The sequence below is a fragment of the Ptychodera flava genome, chromosome 19, assembly GCF_041260155.1.
Source record: "Ptychodera flava strain L36383 chromosome 19, AS_Pfla_20210202, whole genome shotgun sequence".
In the NCBI taxonomy this organism is placed as follows: Eukaryota; Metazoa; Hemichordata; class Enteropneusta; family Ptychoderidae; genus Ptychodera; species Ptychodera flava.
The window spans coordinates 13842706-13862851 of record NC_091946.1 but is presented as its reverse complement, the minus strand read 5'-3'; the positions used below and the strand labels follow the sequence as shown (position 1 = coordinate 13862851).

The window sequence follows — 20146 nt, the reverse complement described above, 5'->3', positions numbered from 1 at the left end:
CACTTCAAGCAAAGTACATTTAAAAAAAATTATCAAACACATATAAATGTAGATATATAGCTTGTTTTTATGGGAAAATGTTAGTAGTTTGGTCAATAGCCTCCCATGTATTATGATTTGATATTTTGGATGAAGCACTATATCAGCCACATTTGGTTTACTTGGAGGGGACTTCAAAATTATAGAAGGGGGAAATTGAACGCATTATGAGTTTGTAAGAGGTTATCTAAAAATTCTGAGAACTTTTTTAGAATCTCCTGCCTCGCCCTCCTATTGTTAATACACCCTTATATAGAAACTTTAAGGATAAGAATCAAAGAAGAAAATGATAATACTTTTCCTTTACAAAATAAATGATGACAATTTAATTTTAATTAATTTACAGCTGTCATCACTTAAACTGTGCTTGGTTTGCGTCGAAAATGTCAACAATTTCGTTCGATATTGACTGTCATAAGGTCTGGTGTAAGCTCTATTAAAGTACTCTGTTCTGATATTGGCAAATATTATTACTTAATTTGGTAAGCATTTTATTCACATACGGATCACATGACAGTCAATTTGAATAACCTCTAAATGTTTGTTTCTTCCCATGCACAAACATTGCAATGTTTCAGGTTGAAATTTGCGTGATCAAGGGCTGTTGTGGCAATATTGCAAACCGCATGGGCAATTTTTGTTTGATTGTATTTATGATTTGGAATTTCCTGTTGGTAATTGATTCCTTTTCCAATGCCTTTAAGAGTCCGTAACAAACAGAAACTTGTACAGATAAAAAAAATCCCAGACATACTTTTCGGGTTCATTGTGTTGCTAATCGTGGGTGCCAATTTCGACTCAGTGGAAAAGTAATTAGACCTTTGACAAAATGATCGCAAAATACAAATCATAGTATTCGCTGATGCGCTGACTATTGGAAAAAAAACTTTAATGGAGCTTTGAGCTCTTTTTTTGCAGAGGATAGATGCGTAACCGTTAAAATAAATTAGAGAACAAAGTTTTCTTATGGTAAATCATTAATGAAAATCCTATGTTAGTGACCCTTATATCGAATGCATTGGAGTACCTTTCTCTGACTCAATTGCGTCATTTGACAGATTACACGCATGGTTTAACATTATTCGTTTCCAAGCCCTTTAAACAGGTAGGGTATAACACTATCTAGGCCTCTACACTCTAAATCGTATGGCTTGTGTTTTAGTGTGATCAAATAATCGACATGGTGCCTGATGTCACTGGCGACATATGGTAGTCTTTTATATTTATACTAATCCCAAATTATCGGACAAACTTATGGCGCTTGCTTCTGTGATCCTGGTGTTGTAGAGCAATATTAGTGCAATGCTAGTATTCAAAGGAAAGTTCTGGCGGCGCTTTTGCGGGTTTTAAAATCGATTTGCTGCATAGGATGAGAGAGAGAGAGTAAATTACTCGCTTTGCATTTATCGTCCAGTGCAAATAGTGCGGCTTACTGAACAAATAAAAGCGAATTACACAGCCATGCACATGTAACCAATGAAGTTCGAGGTGATAGATAATGGCACGTCTTAAGTGCCGTAAACTCCCCCATCCAGCGGGCTCATTCCTTGATAATGTACACCGGATATAAAAGGATGACGCCACTTTACCTTTTGTTCCGCGTTGTCAATGGAAATATATAGCAGACCTCCATTTGAAATTCATACGCTTTTGTTGAAAAATCAACCGATCGGAGGACAGCCCATGTTTAGACGCCAGTAGATAGATGTCCTCTACGTCTATGTCAAGCCATGGCTTCCAAAGACACAGCCTCCACTTCGTTTGCAGACGAGACAAGTATCGGCGGGATCAAGTACGTTGGTGACAGGGAATCGGCCAGTTTTAGAAGGTAATCAACACATTCTCAGTTAAGGATCCGAAGCTGCAGTATTGAACTCTGATGAGATGGATATTATAAATCGTATTGAATTAACAGAAGTGTTTCGACCAAGGCGTGAATCCGTTTGAAGAAAATCGTTCACGGTCATCTGCGCGTCATACGCTTCTTCACATGAAATGAATATCAGAATATGATACGAAGGCTTGTCTGATTCTTTTGGCGTTTTGAATGGTTTCTTTGCTAACGTATCATCTTACATATTTTGTGTGTAATAATAGACAATAGACGCGAGATGCATGCCTTCATGACGCCATGTACCAGGCATATACTATAAGGTTTCTTTTAACATGTAAATAATCTACCGTGTAATGTACATGACAGAAAAGTGCCATCAACTTTGTGTGGTAAAAATGTTAATGTCTCAACAAAATAGACAGTACTCCTTAATCTACTAGCTATACAGCTTTCCTGTTAAATTTTGAATCGATATGCATAACTGATATGACACCTGGTAGTGTTCTCACTAAACATCGACGGAAAGTTACTGGTATATTTTCTGACACTCAGATGCCAGCATACGGTCAATGACTTATATATACCACATCGATACATACATAAATAGTAAATACATACATACATACATACATACATACATACATACATACATACATACATACATACATACATACATACATACATACATACATACATACATACATGCATGCATGCATGCATGCATACATTCATACATACATTCATATTACACAGATCAAAATTAGTTCATACAGATATTTAGCATTTAAACAGACAGATATACAGAAAGACAGACAGACAGACATCGACACAAAGGCAGACTAGACTAAACATTGACGGAAAGCTACTGGTATATTTTCTGACACTCAGATGCCAGCATACGGTCAATGACTTATATATTCCACATCGGTACATACATACATACATACATACATACATACATACATACATACATACATACATACATACATACATACATACATACATACATACGTACATACTACACAGATCAAAATTAGTACGTACAGATACTTGACATTTAGACAGATATACAGAAAGACAGACAGACAGACGTCGAAACAAAGGCAGACACAAAGACAGACATGTGGAAGGGTATTCTGTAATGTTATCCATGTGCTACTAATGATATCACCCTTTTAAAAGTTTGCAATTCTTTTTTTTTAACATCTAAACGTTGAGCAATCATATGATGAAATGCTTCACTTACAATAATGCAAGCGTCTATTAAGGTTTAGTTTGCTTATTTTGATTCATTGATCAAGCGCTTTAGTCACTATTACAGAGCGTTGGGGTACAAAACCATGTCCGTAGTCGACAACATTAAAAACTTGAAAACACTGATGAACACTATAGAGGAGAATCACAAATAAAAGTCCTCCTTTGGAGTCATCTATGTGTACACAATGTACATATATTACATAGTGTCTCTGCTCCGGAACCTGTATGAATAGATGATAATCCCTGTGTCAATACTATAATTAAACTGTTTACCTTAAATATTTTCAACATTGTGTGAAATAAATTAACATCAATAAAATAATAGAACTCAACCCAACAACTGAACTTCTTCAATTTCGAATTAAATTATGATCATCATTTTTCGACCGCAATCAAGAAGATCCCGGCTGATTGTATTTAAAGAATTGTATGTATTACAGGGAGCAAACGTCGTTATTTTTTGTTTCCCGGGAAAAAGCAACACAAAATAATTCCATGTTGCAGATGCTGCAAGCTGTAGTCGTGTTTTGACGACCAGCCATGGCGGTACCCTCTGCGACCTTTTCGATCTTTGCATAGAGTAGTAACTCGTCCATCCAAAAGCTTCTACGTTAATTACTTTCTAGATTAAAGGCGAAATGGATACCAAAGTGTAAAATCCAATAAATACTATTGACTAGTCTTTCAGTTTCTCTCCTAATTACATCGCACCAACAATAACTATCACAGTCTGTTGACAATAGCTGTTCTATGATCATAAATCAATTGATTATAAATGACCTGTTCGATGCTCGCGGTTAGAACACTGATGAATGATGTTTTTAAAGAACTTAGATCTTTAAAGTTACTCTACAGCCGACCTACAGCAAGGTATATGTGTAGGTCAAAGTTTTAAACAGACACCTTATATTCTAGTTTTAACAACGATAGGTGATCGAAAAGAAATAAACTGTGACGTTGCTTTACGTGAAATATTGTGCTTTCGTAAACATTTGCATAGTTCCCTGAAGCCATATTTCAAAAACCAACGCCACTCTGTATTGTAATTGAGCTATTAGCTTTCCCCAAAAGCAAACACGTTAAGTAAACATCACACACGAACGATTTATATTACGCGCAGGGCAAATCTGATTGATCAGCGTTTTAATGAATGGAATTTAACTGCCTCATTACCCAAACTGACATTTTGTACGGCATAAAATTTCATTGTCCAATACCTTTATCAAACAAAAGTTTAAACATAAGTTTGAATGTAAATTCCTGTTCCTTTGATTTGCAGGGCATAATCTGGAACTTGTTACAACCACAAAAATCCGTCCAATATCGACCTTGTACATGTTTCTGTTCTACCCTTTTATTTCTATCAATATAAATGATTAATGACATTAATACAGTTTAACATTGTTCGACAAAAAACATTTCGGCCGCGAAGCACGCTATTTTTATTTCCTATTTCGGCTCTTAGCGCAACATTTGGTCATGAGAAACGATAAATAAGTGAGAGTAGGTAAATGACATTTGCCAAGTTAGTCACGGACAAGAATTAAGGCAGTATACGTCTCCGGGGAACCATTTTCTCACTATAAATTTATAAAATATTCTCATAGTCTGGCGTTTGAATGGACTCATTTGAATGCCTTTGAAGCTCTTGCTGTTTTAATTTTCTTTTTTTTTTGTTTGTTTATTTTGTGAAAACCGTTAAAACGAATATTTCCACGCAGAATGAACGAAATAAAGTGTAGCCATGAATTAAAATATCAGTCAATTTTATGTAATTATATTCTCTACACCAAAACTGCGCAGTTGATCCTTGAATTATACTTTAATGCACTAAAGAGAATGGTTTTTAATGTTTCTGTGCTTGTAATTTTTCTTTATGAAAGTCTAGCAAAAATCTAGAGTCAATGCTATTTCGAGGTGCGTGTTGCATTTCGTGTTTATTTATTGAAGTTGAATACAGAGTACCTTTAAACTAAACTAAAGTACCGTGCCCGTACAAACAGGATTTCCAAAATTAGGATCTCATTGGATAATGCACGTCGTGCATAAAAATAACCTCTGAATATTACCGTCTTTTTGACAGCGGGATTCCCCAATTCCTGGTTCTCGCACTAATGATTGTTGACGTTGATTGTTTGTGTGGTTTCAGTCCTACAGGTAAACAATTGGCTCCGAAGCTGATTCAAAACCTAGCACATGAAGTTATAACTATGTCTCTCGTCAATTTATAGATTCCTCTGGCTATTAATCGTGCTAGGTGCGGCGACTGCTCTCGGTATACAGTGTCACAAAATTGTGACTACGTTCATGATGAAACCCGTCTCCATCAACATTGAACGTCTGGAAGTCCCTACAATGCCCTTCCCTGCCTTAACGTTCTGCAACAACAATCTTGTAAGGTGAGCAAAGGGTTTTTTGCGTACGTCCGTCATCTAGCCGTTACTATCTCATACAGTAGTGGAATATTTGTTTATGCCGTAGAAGGTAACCGATAAATTTGTTAATCGTTGGCAAAGGAAATGCCAAGTCATATGACAAATAATAAAGATTATTACATATGTACGACAGTTTACTTGCATCGAAGCGCGCGCGTACTACCGTTATTTGCACTGCAGTGCAATACCAAAAACATTATGCCATTTCTTTATGTTAATGAGTACTTACCAATTTTAACCCGGAACTACTTTGTTTGTAAACACAAAAAATGTCGGCTACAAGATTTCATTTCCCTTTAGTTCAATGCTAGTTACCTTAAAATGGATGACGTTACCAAAAAATAACTACGAAGCAAAAACATTGACTACAGGCGACGTCGGCGGAGGCACGGTTACGAGTGGTTCGATACACGGTGACCGCCGGCCGTGGCCGTGCATAGCCACGGCGCCCATCATGTATCGAAACACACGCAACTGTGGACACAGCGGAACCAATTAAACAGTTAACATTTTCAGAGAATTTTTTTGCCGGTAGTTTTATAAACTGGAATTCCCTGTTTACAATCCTTAAGAATATTTAGAAAGTCATTTTTGCGTGCAGTTTACTCTGTGCTTGTGTGTCCTACAGGCTATTGATAACAGTGAGCGCCGTGTGCCACGATGAACACTTAAATTTGACCGTTCGTAAAGTTACATTTGCCGTATCTGACACTTAAAATTCACGTAAAAATCTTTGAACTGTTATTTGTATCGATCATTTAGAAGAATTCAAGCTCAAAATGTGAAAAAGTAAAGAGCGTTCCATTTCCAAAGTTATCTTCGTTTGACTTTCTATGGCATGTTGCTACGTATGTGTGAGCGATCGCAAGCAGTTTGAGCTCTCCGACGTTCCTCTGACGTTATTCTTGATAAACAAGTATAAAAAATAGTTTAACCACAGACAAATGTAGAACAGACTAGCAACGCAGAATGCCTTTTGTTCCATGGTCGTCTCGGTAGACTATGGCCTTTTCATATTAAAATGAGCTTCACAGGTGTTAGATTTTTTGGAGACTTTGCTTGTGGTTGATAATTGCACGGGAATATGCGAAAAAACGACGAGATGGCATCGTGCTGCTAGTCGCGTAACAACCATAGTTACTTTGTGAGCTCTCAGGGCAGAAACACTGCTTCACGCCAATCAAAACATAACATGCCAGCAGTTTCATAAACATGTCCTTCCTTGACGAACGTGTAAAAGACGGTATGACTGACCGTAAACCATTGAATAAAATCTGACAGTATCGATAAAAAACTTTCAACTTTGGTTCAAACATGCTCATTATATATTCATTAAAAGGTAAGAAGAATTTTTAAAATGGTAAAACTACCTCCCTGAAGCTCAAAGCTTTCCAGTTTTCGCCAACGTGCCAATTCTCCTCAGTACCACAAGACAACAACTCAACACAAACTTTGCCGAACATACTTTGCTTAAAAATTAGCGAAAATCCGGAAACTACCGAAGGGTGCATGGTCGGCACTCTTCGGAGAAAAGAGTCGAGAGCTTCCTGAGGCGAGGCAAACATGGAGGGCTTACGTAACCGCTTCACACCTTGAACAATGCCCGTTGCTAGTCTGTTGTATATATTTGTCTGTGGTTTAACCATTCTAAATAGAGGGTGTGGTGGCGTTGACCAATGAAAGTGAAAGCTGATTCGATGCCTCATTACAGTGATGTCAATGTTATATAACTCCGCCGGGTCGAGCTGAAGGTTTGACAGACAAGTAGTACGCACGACTAATCGTCGATTTTCTCTATGGATAATGCAAATAAAAGATAGAACATATGTACTGATAACAGAACCCCATGGCCCGTGAGTACGAGTGCGCCGTACTGGCCGTATTTGCACGAGTGCTGCGATGTATTCGGCTGTCCTCTCACTCACTTCGCTTGTGAAAGGACTGCCGCCGAATACACCGCAGCACTCGTGCAAATACCACTAGTACGGCGCGCTGGCACTGACAGATCATGGGGTTCCGTCATATTATCTAAAATAATTGTAAGAAATTTTGATGATAATAATTGTTATAAATCACTTTCAGTATGGATCGTTCAGAGTCTACACGCAGTGTTTCACATGTTCAGAGACAAGTTTAGACGAATGAAGTATTGCTTTACAAAGGGGAAACATTCAAACCCCATGAACCATAACGTTTTGCATATATTCCTAATGAACACGATTGGAACTAATTTGGGATAATTGGATGGTGAAGAAATGTCTGTTTGATCTGCAAATGTCAGCTCATCTGCTTTCCTTTTTAAGTTACACAGTTGTTTTTATGAGTAATTTGTAATATTGCAACAATCAGCCAAAGAGCACCTAACACTTTTGAGAAAGTTTAAAGATATGAAAATCCAATTATCCCAAATTAATTCCAATCGTGTTAATTTTACTTGCAAACCAAACTGAGTAACTTAACAGAACCTATTGAAGGACAATCATTCAAGTATTCTTAACATACAACATGAAACTTTATATGCAAACTTCCATCCCTCTTACAAACTGTTAAATCAAGGTTACACGATAGAAAGACTTGTCTGTACATTCAACGCTTTTTGGCAGGTATCGCAAGCTGATAGATAAATACAATATGTCTCTTCGACAAATGATCGGTAATGGCATCAATGACATCGGACCTCAGTGACCACTACCTATTTGACCTACAGATTGATATATGGCGGGTGCCACATATGGGGAAGGATGCGCTTACTATTTTCGAAACACCTAAAATCACTTCTTGGTGTTTTGCCAGAGGTCCATATATCTTTCTTTCATGAATTTGACTTTGTTGCGTGGACCGGTTATTTACTGTCTGTTCTGTGCTGTTTTGTGTCTATGTTATTGTATTACGAATTTTTACCTTGTCTTATTGGATTACGGATGGGTATGATTGCGATTATTGAAACCATAAATAGTGAATTCATGGATACCCCTGGCAAATATGAACGCTATGATCATGTAAGTTGGCCAAAACACCCTAAAGATTGGACAATAAGAAATATTGCAAAACAAGAACGATTTAAAGCTAACGGCGGGCATTTTTTTCCAAATTTACACTTCGAATTATTTCAGTTTTCCTACTTTTGTTATACAGGAAATCCCTTCTCGCTGAGGATGCCGGATATTTAAACCTGGAGATCTCACAGCAAGTCTCACAAACTATCTTTAGCCGAGAGTACATGGGGATTGAACGGTATACCGATATAGACTATCGAGGAGCCGACTATGGCGTCAAGTTCGGATCGGATTTACTCGGCTACATGGAAGCAGTGGCCCACAAAACAGAAGATGCTATCCTCTGGTAATAATCTTGATCTACCTTACAATGCTACTTTACCAAAATATGAGCCTTGAGTGATTTCTATCTAAACGCGATGTTTTATATATGTCTCACACTTTTAGGATTAAATGAAAGATGCCGTCATCGTGTTTCGTTGTTTAATCCAACGTTAAGTACCAAAAGAAATAATCATTGTGCTAAAATCACTAATATTTTATTTATGGTTTTTTTATTTAGACTTTATTTAAAGAGGGTTAAAATCCAAGACAGGAAACCTGGTTAGCATAAATGCTAATCTTCCCCAAGGTCCTCTAGACATACAAAATACTAAGATATTAAGAATATGAAATGCAACGCAAGACGCACGAAAAACAAAACTTGAAACAAAAGCAGTAAAACTATACACTATACAAATATTAAACCGTGCATGTTGAAACAATAGAAATCTAAATCATAAACAAATTGGCGGAAGATAAAAAAATAACATGTGCTATGAAAACAATATCTAGGTATCTTTTTATTTTGAGACAAATCTTTAGAAAAGCTAATTTAGAGTATCGTTTAGGATGCACTTCAGAATACTTTGTGTTAATACAATTAATATCCCAAGGTTGTATACATGGTTACGTGGCTGCTTAGGCCATTCTCAAACATTTCAGTGCCTTCAACGAACTTCATTAACATCTTCCCCGTTAATTGAAGGTAAAATTACATCATTGATCTCTGACATAATCTTTGATCGCAGTCCTTTAATTTGCACCAGGTGTCGTTGGCGAGGTGAAAATTGCGGCCCAGAGAATTTTACAAAGACAGTCACAAATTATGGTGTGTGCTTCACATTTAATTCTGGAGAGTCTGGGGAAGTACACCATGAGTATTCCTCAGGTAAGTATCGATAAAATGAGGTAGAATAAGATCGTCGCTGGGTGACCTCTACGATATTCGCCGCTTAACTGAAAGCAGATAATTTTGATGAAACTAAAAGTGTGTTAAGTTACTTTGAAAGCATGTCACATTGCTTGTAAGTACATACACTCATTTGGCCCAGTAATAATGGTCGTTCGTCATTCGTCTGTTGTTTTGAAACATCAACACTTCACTCAAGCCATTAGAAATACCAAATTTACTGAAGTTTTCTTCACAAATGGCAACAAACGGAAGCTCGCACACACACACTCACACACACTCATAGTTTTTCAATAATAACTCAACTTACTACAAAAACAGGATGGTTGAACAGTCCCATATACATTACGTTTACTTTTTTGTATGTCCCACACAAGTTCTGTAGATAACATTGTAGATAAAACGGATCTACTCATTTGAGTGTTTGGATACGGAGGTGCCGAAATGCTAATTATGTTGATGATATCTAAACAGTTTGCTGTCGGTCTATGTCAACACTCTAGGTAGACCAAACATGATACAATGAATGCAGACAGATGCTGATTAGGATTTTCTGGGAGACACATGGATAAACAGTGAGACTCTGAGAGGAATTAATGAAGCAGCGATTACCACATGTCAGACAGAAATGTCTTTTGAATACTGGTTTTTATTCTGTCATATGGAAGCTTTAATGAAAAGATTTTTAATGAAAACGCTGAGCCATGGACACCACACAACACATCGGCTTTCATGTATACAGTATAACATTTGTACTGAAAATTAAACATCTCGCTGCCCAGCCTGTTTTGTGTTTACAGGAAGCTAGGACTAAGGTTTTCATGGTGTCAACAATTCTAGTAATATCAAAATGCCATGGTATAGCTATAATATATGTTTCAATACCGAATAAAGGGGATTTTGAACTGTAAAAAAACGTCTCCATAGACTCTGACAATGTGATTAAAATATGTAATAACAATATTGTAGATGTCAAATAAACTAGAACAAGTAGTGAGTGGTGTTTAAAAGTTGAAGGGCATGCATGTTCTAAGAAGTAAAACTTGACAGACGTCTAAGTGACACTCCACTCCACTGTTTATTCTTGTGTGTCTATACTGATTGACATCAGTACGTCTTATGGTTGGCCAGAGTGCTGTCCTAATAACTTCGGTCTTTTCTCTCAACACAAGTAATTGAGCAGTCCCTCGTGTGTTCTATCCAGACACTTAAATGAGTTGGTTCTTTTATCTAGAATGTTATCTACAAAAACTTGTAATAATGTAAACGTAATGAGACTCTTCAACCATCCTGTTTATTTGCTGTATTTGTGACTCTGAGTTTCATGCTTTCGCGACCAGCGTCAGACAACTTTTCATGCATGTTATAATATTTAATGATATAGTGTTTCCTATATACATGTACTAATAAAATTAAGGTGAACGGCATGGTCTCATGGTTTATCTTAATGTGGAGTTAGCAGACTACATAAGTGGTCCACGGGATACTGTTGGCTTCAAAGCCATGGTTCACGACCAAGGAGACGTCCCAAACATCGAGGACCTGGGATTTGCTCTTTCTCCAGGGACACATACTCTCGTAGCATTGGCACCGAAAAAGGTTTGAACGTTAGCGATAATTTTGTGGAACCGTTGATCAAATGAATGGCATGGTGCTACATGATATATCACCACTTGCGGGTCTGATATATCACTCATCATGACATATTTATGCTGTTCAACCTAATGATTACGTGCTCAGCTGCATGCCTTTAAGTTTCACACCCCTCTGCATACACAAGAAATCGATCCGTGGCTTCTTCCAATTTTGCTCTTAGGTTACAAGGAATCACTTTATCACCTTGTCAATACATCTGCTGTTTGTGTGTGTGTGTGTGTGATGCATTTTGCTTTATTCAATTGGTCCAGACCCATATTCAATAGCATGTTTCAAAGCGCTTGCTCGAGCATCGCGTGAAACTCATCAAACTGCAGTGACAAGTTCAATGTCATGTTGCTAAACAGAAAAATATACGAACTCAAGCTTACGCAATGTCCCTTTAAATGTATAAGGCAGTTTCTACCCACCTTTCTTTCCTAACACCGTAGGAAAATCTCCTCCCCGAACCCAAAGGTCACTCTAACTGCATCACGCAGACCAAGGCGAGGATGAAATACTTCAATGGCGACTACTCCAGGTCAAAGTGTAACATAGAATGTGTGACGTCATACATTTTGGACGAATGTGGCTGCAGATACTTCTATATGCCAGGTGACGCACTTCATTACTAATTGGAAAGTTTAAATAGGAATATTGATTTTCATACACTGTATCATGATATATTATATAAATACCTTCATATGTACGCAAGCGTGTATGCATACCACGCATGCCGATATATATACCTGTAGATCTACCTTCTTACCTACCTACCGGCCTACCTACCTGCGTGGCTGTATGCATGCATGAATACATACATACATACATACATACATACATACATACATACATACATACATACATACATACATACATACATACATACATACATACATACATACATACATACATTACACAGACAGACAAACACATTTGACGATAGATTGTTACAAGTTATGAGGCAATGACGTCACATGATCGCACCATTTCTCACATAATGCACATCATATATTCACAGGTGACGCACGCTATTGCCTACCAGAAGAAATGGGTAACTGCTATTTTGAAGCGATGGGTAATATCAATATATTTAATAGTAAATGTATCATCGTCCGCATCATCGTCAACGCAGTAATCTTAATAATCACCATCATTATCATTATCATCATCATCATCGCATTCGTTTGGATAATCATGATCCCCTATTGCCTTAAGGGTGCGCGACAACTACTGCTCTTCCAAGCAATGAAATCTATGCAAAGAACTTAGCTCGAAACCCCAGTAAAGTATAAATTAAATGAAAGCCAAGATGTTGATAAATGCTGCGATTTTTTATTTTTAATGATTGAATTATTTGTTTTCGATAGGTTATTCAAACTAACCTCCGCTTGATCGGCATGTAAACAATGCTTACAAAATACAAAGTACAGTTTTTGCAATATCTGTGCTTTCTGAAAATATAAACATTAATAGGCTTACGAGTTCATTTTTGACCGATTTTTTTAGGTTGGGCCAAACACTTCAAGTTGGCTAGGAACCTTAAATACTTCAGATGATCTAATTGCATTCAGTAAAGTTGATATATTATTATTGTTAATTGCTTTCTTACCTTAATTATTGGAGTAATGACAGCTGACTAGCCTCTTCAACTATATGTATGTAAATGCAAATTTTAAGTGAGTGATTTTAATGATTTACGGCTCCTTAAGTACGGTGCCATTCTTTCATTCGCTACAGAGGACCTTGCAACGAACACTTCTTTCTGTACACATTGCCAAGATGCATGTGACCTTGTCTCCTATGATATGTCGCTCTCCTATCAATCCTACCCGTCATTCCCAGTGGTACGAGACTTGAACAGAAAGGGCGATGTGATGTGTCGTAATGCTTACGCCGACTATTTTAGGTTAGTTTCTCTGACCGACCTTTTAATTTTTTTGTTACCAGACAGGGTAAGGTTCTCAGTAAGTATCGCTATAATAACATGTGAACTGATCGCAAACAAACGAAACGGCCATTACTTTTAGCCTCATATATTTACCACCTTTTTTAAATCCATCACGGCCTATACTTTAGTCATACAATAAGTGTGATAATTACGTCAAGTTGCATCCCTACTCTGAATTTTTTTTGTAACAGAAATGTTAAATGCAAATGTATGCACTGAACTAGTTAATACGACTTAAAACTTTTTCCCTCTCTTACCCGGTAGTTTTTTGTGGCCTGCCCGATATCTTACCAGAAAAAGCAGATGTATCCAAAACTGCAAAGCTCCCCGTATATATACTCATCTCTGGATCCCTACCGTGTGATTTACTCTTCCTTTTGCCGAGCCTAGCAAATAACCGTGTTCTGCATTCGTCCATCGGACGTTTTTTTTCAGGGTTTTGCTAACCGGCGACTGGCGTTTGCATGCCAGCCAGTTCCTCGCGCGCTGATACGTAGAAAAAACGTGAGAGCGCAAAGAGCTTCGTTTTGTAATACATTTACCTTTACGCCATGGTGGTCCCATCTACAACGATATATCTACCTCATGAATCTTTCCAAGTCGTGTTCACAATACGAAAACTGCATTAAATTGCATCTTACCATGCTGGAATCGCCAAACCATAGACAGTGAAAAATTGGGACAAATAAATTGTGCACGTGATTGCTTACATGTAGACCTAACTAACCTGAACTAGAAACTAATATAATGTTTTCATTTTGTTACAGAATGGCTATAGCGGATGATCATTACATACCGTGCCTAAAGGCCACTGATTTGCAGTCTATCTTAACACTTTTATCGACACACCTTAGATACTACGGCCATAATATTTCAAAGAACATCCAGTACGAATACATGATTGGATTGCTGAATGCCACCCTGCCTGTATTCTATGAGAATATATACTATGAACTGAATCTCATTGTTACACTTAACATGTACCGGGAAGCCTACGACATGGTGAACGAAAACGACACTAGCGACCTCACCGTTGGCGGTGATATCTACAATCGTACGTACAATGCTGCACACGAGCATCTCATACATCGACAGTGGTATGAGATTCTCCTAAGCAGGAGCATTCCGACCACGTTTGAAGACTCGCAAGTGTTTCAAGGTAACAAGACGATCGACAGCGCCGCCGCCAGCAGAGTTTTACTTGTCACTTTCATGAAAGCCTACGATGAAATTTTTGACTCGATTTACGATTCTTACAGAGACTGTTTTGAGGAGAGATTTGCAAGTCTGCGGGAAAAAATGTCAGGCGAAGAAATTTGTTTTCTACATGTCAGGTCAGTACAAGGGTCTCGTCTGAAAATTGAAGGGCAATATTATAATCTATCAATTAATTTTTATCGCACAGAGCTTCGCAAAAATTCATACAATCAAATGTTCGATTAATACCTTTCTCTGGAAGGGTCAATCTGCCTGTACTTTTGCATAGATGTTTCAGTTCTTGTGGCTTGTAGCATATTCAGTGAATGTCTTTGGTTAACCCTGCAAAATGCATGACTCTATGATATGTACAGGCCCGGGGTTATTCATCTGATCCCATCATTTTTCTATGGGGACAAAAATGTTGAAAGGCCGAAGATTTCATTGACTTGAATATTTGTGTGTATAATATTGAAACACACAATATTTTCAGCGTACAGACAGGAAAAATGTAAATATCAAAATGTGTAAAAAAGCTGCTTCGTGTCACTTGTCAACGTCTTTGTAAGAAACCTTTGAAATGTGCAATTGAGTATATACATACAATCATAAAGCGATAGGGTGCCAAGTTTATAGTTCGGTATACAAATATTTGAACATCAGTCACAGCCACACTAAATAATTTCAAATATTTTCAGGCAAAACGTGGTTAAAGTGAATGTCTATTTCAAAGATATGGTGGTGGAAATCATTACCCAAAGAGCTGACTACCAAGTCTTCAGTGTCATATGTAAATATAAATAGACATTGCTTCTTCCTCAGCACGAATTTATTTTTAATGCATGTTGTGATATAAGAGAGATGATGATTGATATTGAGAACTTTGAGACATTGACTGTACATGCTCGCTGATCAACACTAAGCACAATTTTGACAACGCGAAGGTAGCAGTTCTTGACTAATAAATCAACTGGTTTCCACGTGGTATCACAGAAGCGAGAATAATAGCATGCCCAGTCACGTGTCGTACGATCATGACAATGACTGCTACAATTCACCACCCACATAGCTCTCCCTGTCACGTTATGTGTGAACCTGACTTTAAAGCTTCAGTTCAACACTCGCTGATACATCTTTCTTCCTCACATGACCTACGATCATAATCTATTGTCCGACTTCATTATGATTACTACTGATAAAGAATAACTAAAATCCACAGCCTCACTGGCTTGTTGTTTACTTGTTAAACCCTTCCTTTAACAATATAGCAATAGGTATTTTGATTTCATTTATTGCTACCTTAGACTCTGCCAGAAAATGTCTTTAAATTTGCTGTAACAGTTGTAATTTTTAGGCTGAATATGACTGTCATACCATTGAATGCTCATTAGGGAAGTTTAATTGAAGATTTGTTAAATGCAGTTCCTTCTCAAGGGCATCAGACTATGCAGGTTATGTAATTTTATCTGAACACCCCAGAACACGTGAAATTTTGACTGGTCTACGCCTACGGCAACAAATTAATATAATAATGCTAGGATTTGTAGTTTAGAAATTACCTCAGGAGGCGAGACGGCTAGTTTGAGAAGACTCTGATCAAGGTGTCAATAGCTCTGCATGCTAGTATGGTAATGAACGTTTTTAATACAAAGGGTTTACTTATCAGGCCTGTCATAACCTACCGACCCCATTAAAAATGAAACCTTGCCAGTGTGTAATTCTTGCGAATACATCACGTTTTTCTCTTGCAGGCGATATCGGTGGTGTTCTTGGTTTGTTCTTCGGAGCAAGTTTGCTGTCCGTTTTCGAAATTTTTGATTTTCTCATCTTGAGGAGATGCTGTAAGAAGACGGTGACGCCAGCGACAAACCCTGACTAATGGACGATATAGCAGTCGTCTGTTCAGATTATAACACACCTCATCCGCAGTCTGTGTTCTAATTTTCCAAGTGATAGCAATGTGGGATACGATCTTTTTGTGCTGATCCACGTAAACAACGTCATCAGGCATCATTTGTCGTAACAGTTGCTTGCCAAGCATCAGTTCCGAAAATGATGCCCGCTGACGTCAGAAAAACATTGGCGCATGCGCGAAGTGGAAAGTAAACAAAAATGTCGTCTGCGGCCGAGCAAAACGATAGTCGAGAAATTTCTCGGTATATCCTTCTTTCTGAAGAAGAACTGAATGCTCTGGTTTCCAACAAGGACTCGAATCGAGCGAAAACGATAATCAATGGTACATTGAACATATTGCAGAATTATTGCGACCCAGTCGGGAAAAACTGTTTCTTGCCGAACTACTCCAACATATTACATCATACACGCGACAAGTTTTGTATATTGTACGTTCTTATGCATGGCTATGGATGAGGTGTGTTATAAAACACGCATTGACTGGCCCTGAGAGTAACAGCATACGTCTTTAACCCCTCGGGCCTGTCAGTCACCCCAAAAACAGACTGTTTCCCTCGGCCTACGGTCTCGGGAAACAGTCTGTATTGGGGGTGACTCACAGTCCCTGGGGTACAGTCGTATGCTGTTGCCCTCATGGTCAGTCAATATGTGTATACTGTTGTACCTGGTGATGCCAGGATTTATGACACCATGTGCAAACACTGTGCACGTGGTCAGGTGCGCATGCACACCACTGAGCCTGTTCATAAAATTTTACCAATGCTACCTTCTATTAGATATTCTTAATGATATTGGACACAATTATCATCACATTTTATTTCTACATTATAATGAAATCTTACAGTCTTCTCTTACTTCTATTATAAATACCCTCTCTCTTTGATGAATTTCTTTTATACAATTTAAAAGGTAAACATTCCAAAGTTGTTCTCAGACTGGCCACGTCTGGAGTATTGAGATGAAGATAGTGTAAAGATTCTTGTAAACATTTACGTTGCATGAGTCACTTAACAGCTTTATTGATAATTGTGTCGTCGATAATAAGGAGACCATCTCATCGATGACAAATCTTTTTTAAAGATCTTTACAATTTGTCATTATAGCCGACCCGGGGGTACTCCCAACAAAAAGGTATACTCCGGTGGATCACTTTTCACGCAAAATTCTCAAGATGGATCAATCGTCATCTGAAAACTCCCTAAACATAGATCGATAACATAGGAAATGTCCCTATATTTATAAAAAAAAATCCAGAAATCTTTAACGATGTTTAAAATTTTTGGATTATAAATGAGTAGATGTTTTCAACATGGGCACTCCCCCGTATGAAAATAATAGAAGTGCACCCCACTTCTTCCCCAGAAGCCGACCATTTGTGACACATCGTTGAGTGGTAATTTATACATATTGAACTTCCAAGGGTCTGAGAATCGCCCATCGACCTGTAGATCAAGGAAAGTTAGTGAGATACATGACTATGTACATTTCTATTTTTTGTTCGAATATACTTTAGATAGAATGCGCTTCAGAGTGAATTTTTGGACTAAAAAAAGCTTAAAATCCTTTTTCACCTGCCACTTGTTGGTACTCATTTCAAAGCTCTTGCAGTAAGAAAAATCACCGTCTTAGTTTTTCGAAAATAAAAAACAACACGTGAGGCGGCTATTTTGAACTTCAAATATCTGTAAATGTTAGGTAATTCGTCTCTATTGTGAAAAACTTTTCAAAGTGATCTCTGATTTTAATTCTTGAGTTGGTAAGAGATTTGTTTAACGTTTTCTTTAGTAAAGTTAGAGCAAAGGTTAAAGTCAAAACCTTGCAGGCGCATACTACCTTATAAGCAATCCTCGCTGACTGTAACATGTCCCTGAGGGTGATTGGTTTGAATTTTATACTTCGGACACGGACCGAACATGTTTAGAACGATACCATTTTACGTATATCCGCATTTTTTATTTCCCCCTTTTTCTTCCGGTATACCTAAAGTGGTAATAATTCAATTACAAATAATATCATCTTATATTTGCAATGTAAGTAAATGGTTATATTCAGAATGCAAAACACTGTACACATTACGATGAGGGCTGTCGTGATATTAAAATATGACTATTTTTGGTAGTATATTGACAGCCTAAATATATACAATCATAGAAATCAGGACCATGGGAAAACTGTAACAGCAGTGTTTGCGAAAGCACTGTCATGACTATTAGCCGATTTAATGAGTGGATAGAAAGGAAATAGCAAATCGGTAGACGTTTGATTATTATCCCTGTCCTTTGAGGACTGAGATAACAATACTCGCTCTCCAAATAGACACTAATGGACGCCTGGGAGCTCATTAATCTCAGCTTTAAAGAAAACAGGACCTCTGAATGCATGTCATACTATTTTTTTCAAAATTTAAAGTCCATAGCTCTTAATAGCTGCAACTTTAATCAAAATCCATTCTTTGCAGCGTAACTTCAACCAATGTTTGAAAAATAAGAACATGGCGGGGCTATTTAAAATATATTTTGCAAATAAAATAAAGTGATCCACAAATGTCTGTTGCCATCATACAACTTGCACTGTGCGCATGCGTTCAGGCGTTTGTGCCTTGTGCCCTTATCTTGACGCATGACGCTGCACTTTTTGCTGTAATTGATACATTTTGCATTTGGTATTCCCGATACTACACATTTGCATGAAGGACTGCAAATAATGTGGAAGTGTCGTCACCATTTTTAACTGTCCGACAAATCACGGTCCCTCGCCGTGGACAAATTTAGCAAACAACGCCTGATTAATATGCAACCAGAAGATAAAATTAGACCAAATAAGGACAAAGTAGGGGGCAAACGAAGTGCAACCAATCTGCTATTATGGAAGTATTTACTCACTAGTTTTAGTTTTGGGGGGGATGTTTATGCACTCGTTTATCTCTAATTTTCAGAGTCAATCCATTAAGTTGAAACATTCAAATTAAACGCTTTTTAAAACGCTTAAAATATGCAACCAGAAGATAAAATTAGACATAATAAGGACAAGGTAGGGGCAAACGAAGTGCAACCAATCTGCTATTATGGAAGTATTTACTCACTAGTTTTAGTTTTTGGGTGGATGTTTATGCACTCGTTTATCTCTAATTTTCAGAGTCAATCCATTAAGTTGAAACATTCAAATTAAACGCTTTTTAAAACGCTTAAAATAGTTATTATTAACATCAGTATATTTATAACAATGGAATCACTTGTTTGTTGGTATAAAGATGTACCCCTTACCTAGAAACCGTGGTTTTCAAATACGACGCACGAGGAGTGTGATTACTACCCATCACCGACGATTTCGTATAATGACATGGAAGGCAGAGATTTGAAATTTTGAAGACATATTGAAAATATATTAGAAAAATTTCGAAAACACTATTGGAACTAATTTGGGATAATTAGATTAGATCTTCGTATTTTTCAAATTTCTCAAAAATGGTAGGTGCCTTATTGCTGAATGTTGCGATATTACAAATTACTCATAAAAAGAAGTGTGTAACGTGAAAAGAAAAGCAGATGAGCTTACATTGGCAGATTTTAAAGACATAAGTTCACCATCCAATTATCGCAAATTAGGTTCCAATCGTGTTCGAAATAGCTGTGCCGCGCAAATCCGTGGCACAATTCG

The 20146-nt window shown here is 37.5% G+C and overlaps 2 protein-coding genes across 2 annotated transcripts; both read left to right on the top strand.

Annotated features, from left to right (window-relative positions):
- The first annotated feature begins 1769 nt into the window (after positions 1 to 1769).
- Positions 1770 to 14163, top strand: LOC139119003 (acid-sensing ion channel 1A-like). The gene is made up of 9 exons (XM_070682614.1): positions 1770 to 1867; positions 5362 to 5529; positions 8701 to 8907; positions 9650 to 9771; positions 11210 to 11391; positions 11880 to 12042; positions 12449 to 12505; positions 13168 to 13382; positions 14146 to 14163. Exons 1-9 carry the CDS (start codon positions 1770 to 1772, stop codon positions 14161 to 14163), a joined length of 1230 nt encoding a protein of 409 aa, XP_070538715.1.
- On the top strand, positions 14152 to 16690 carry LOC139118240 (uncharacterized). Its single transcript, XM_070681519.1, has 3 exons — positions 14152 to 14712; positions 15274 to 15365; positions 16327 to 16690. The coding sequence occupies exons 1-3, from the start codon at positions 14276 to 14278 to the stop codon at positions 16452 to 16454; spliced, it is 657 nt and encodes a 218-aa protein (XP_070537620.1). The 5' UTR covers positions 14152 to 14275; the 3' UTR covers positions 16455 to 16690.
- Positions 16691 to 20146: the final 3456 nt, after the last annotated feature.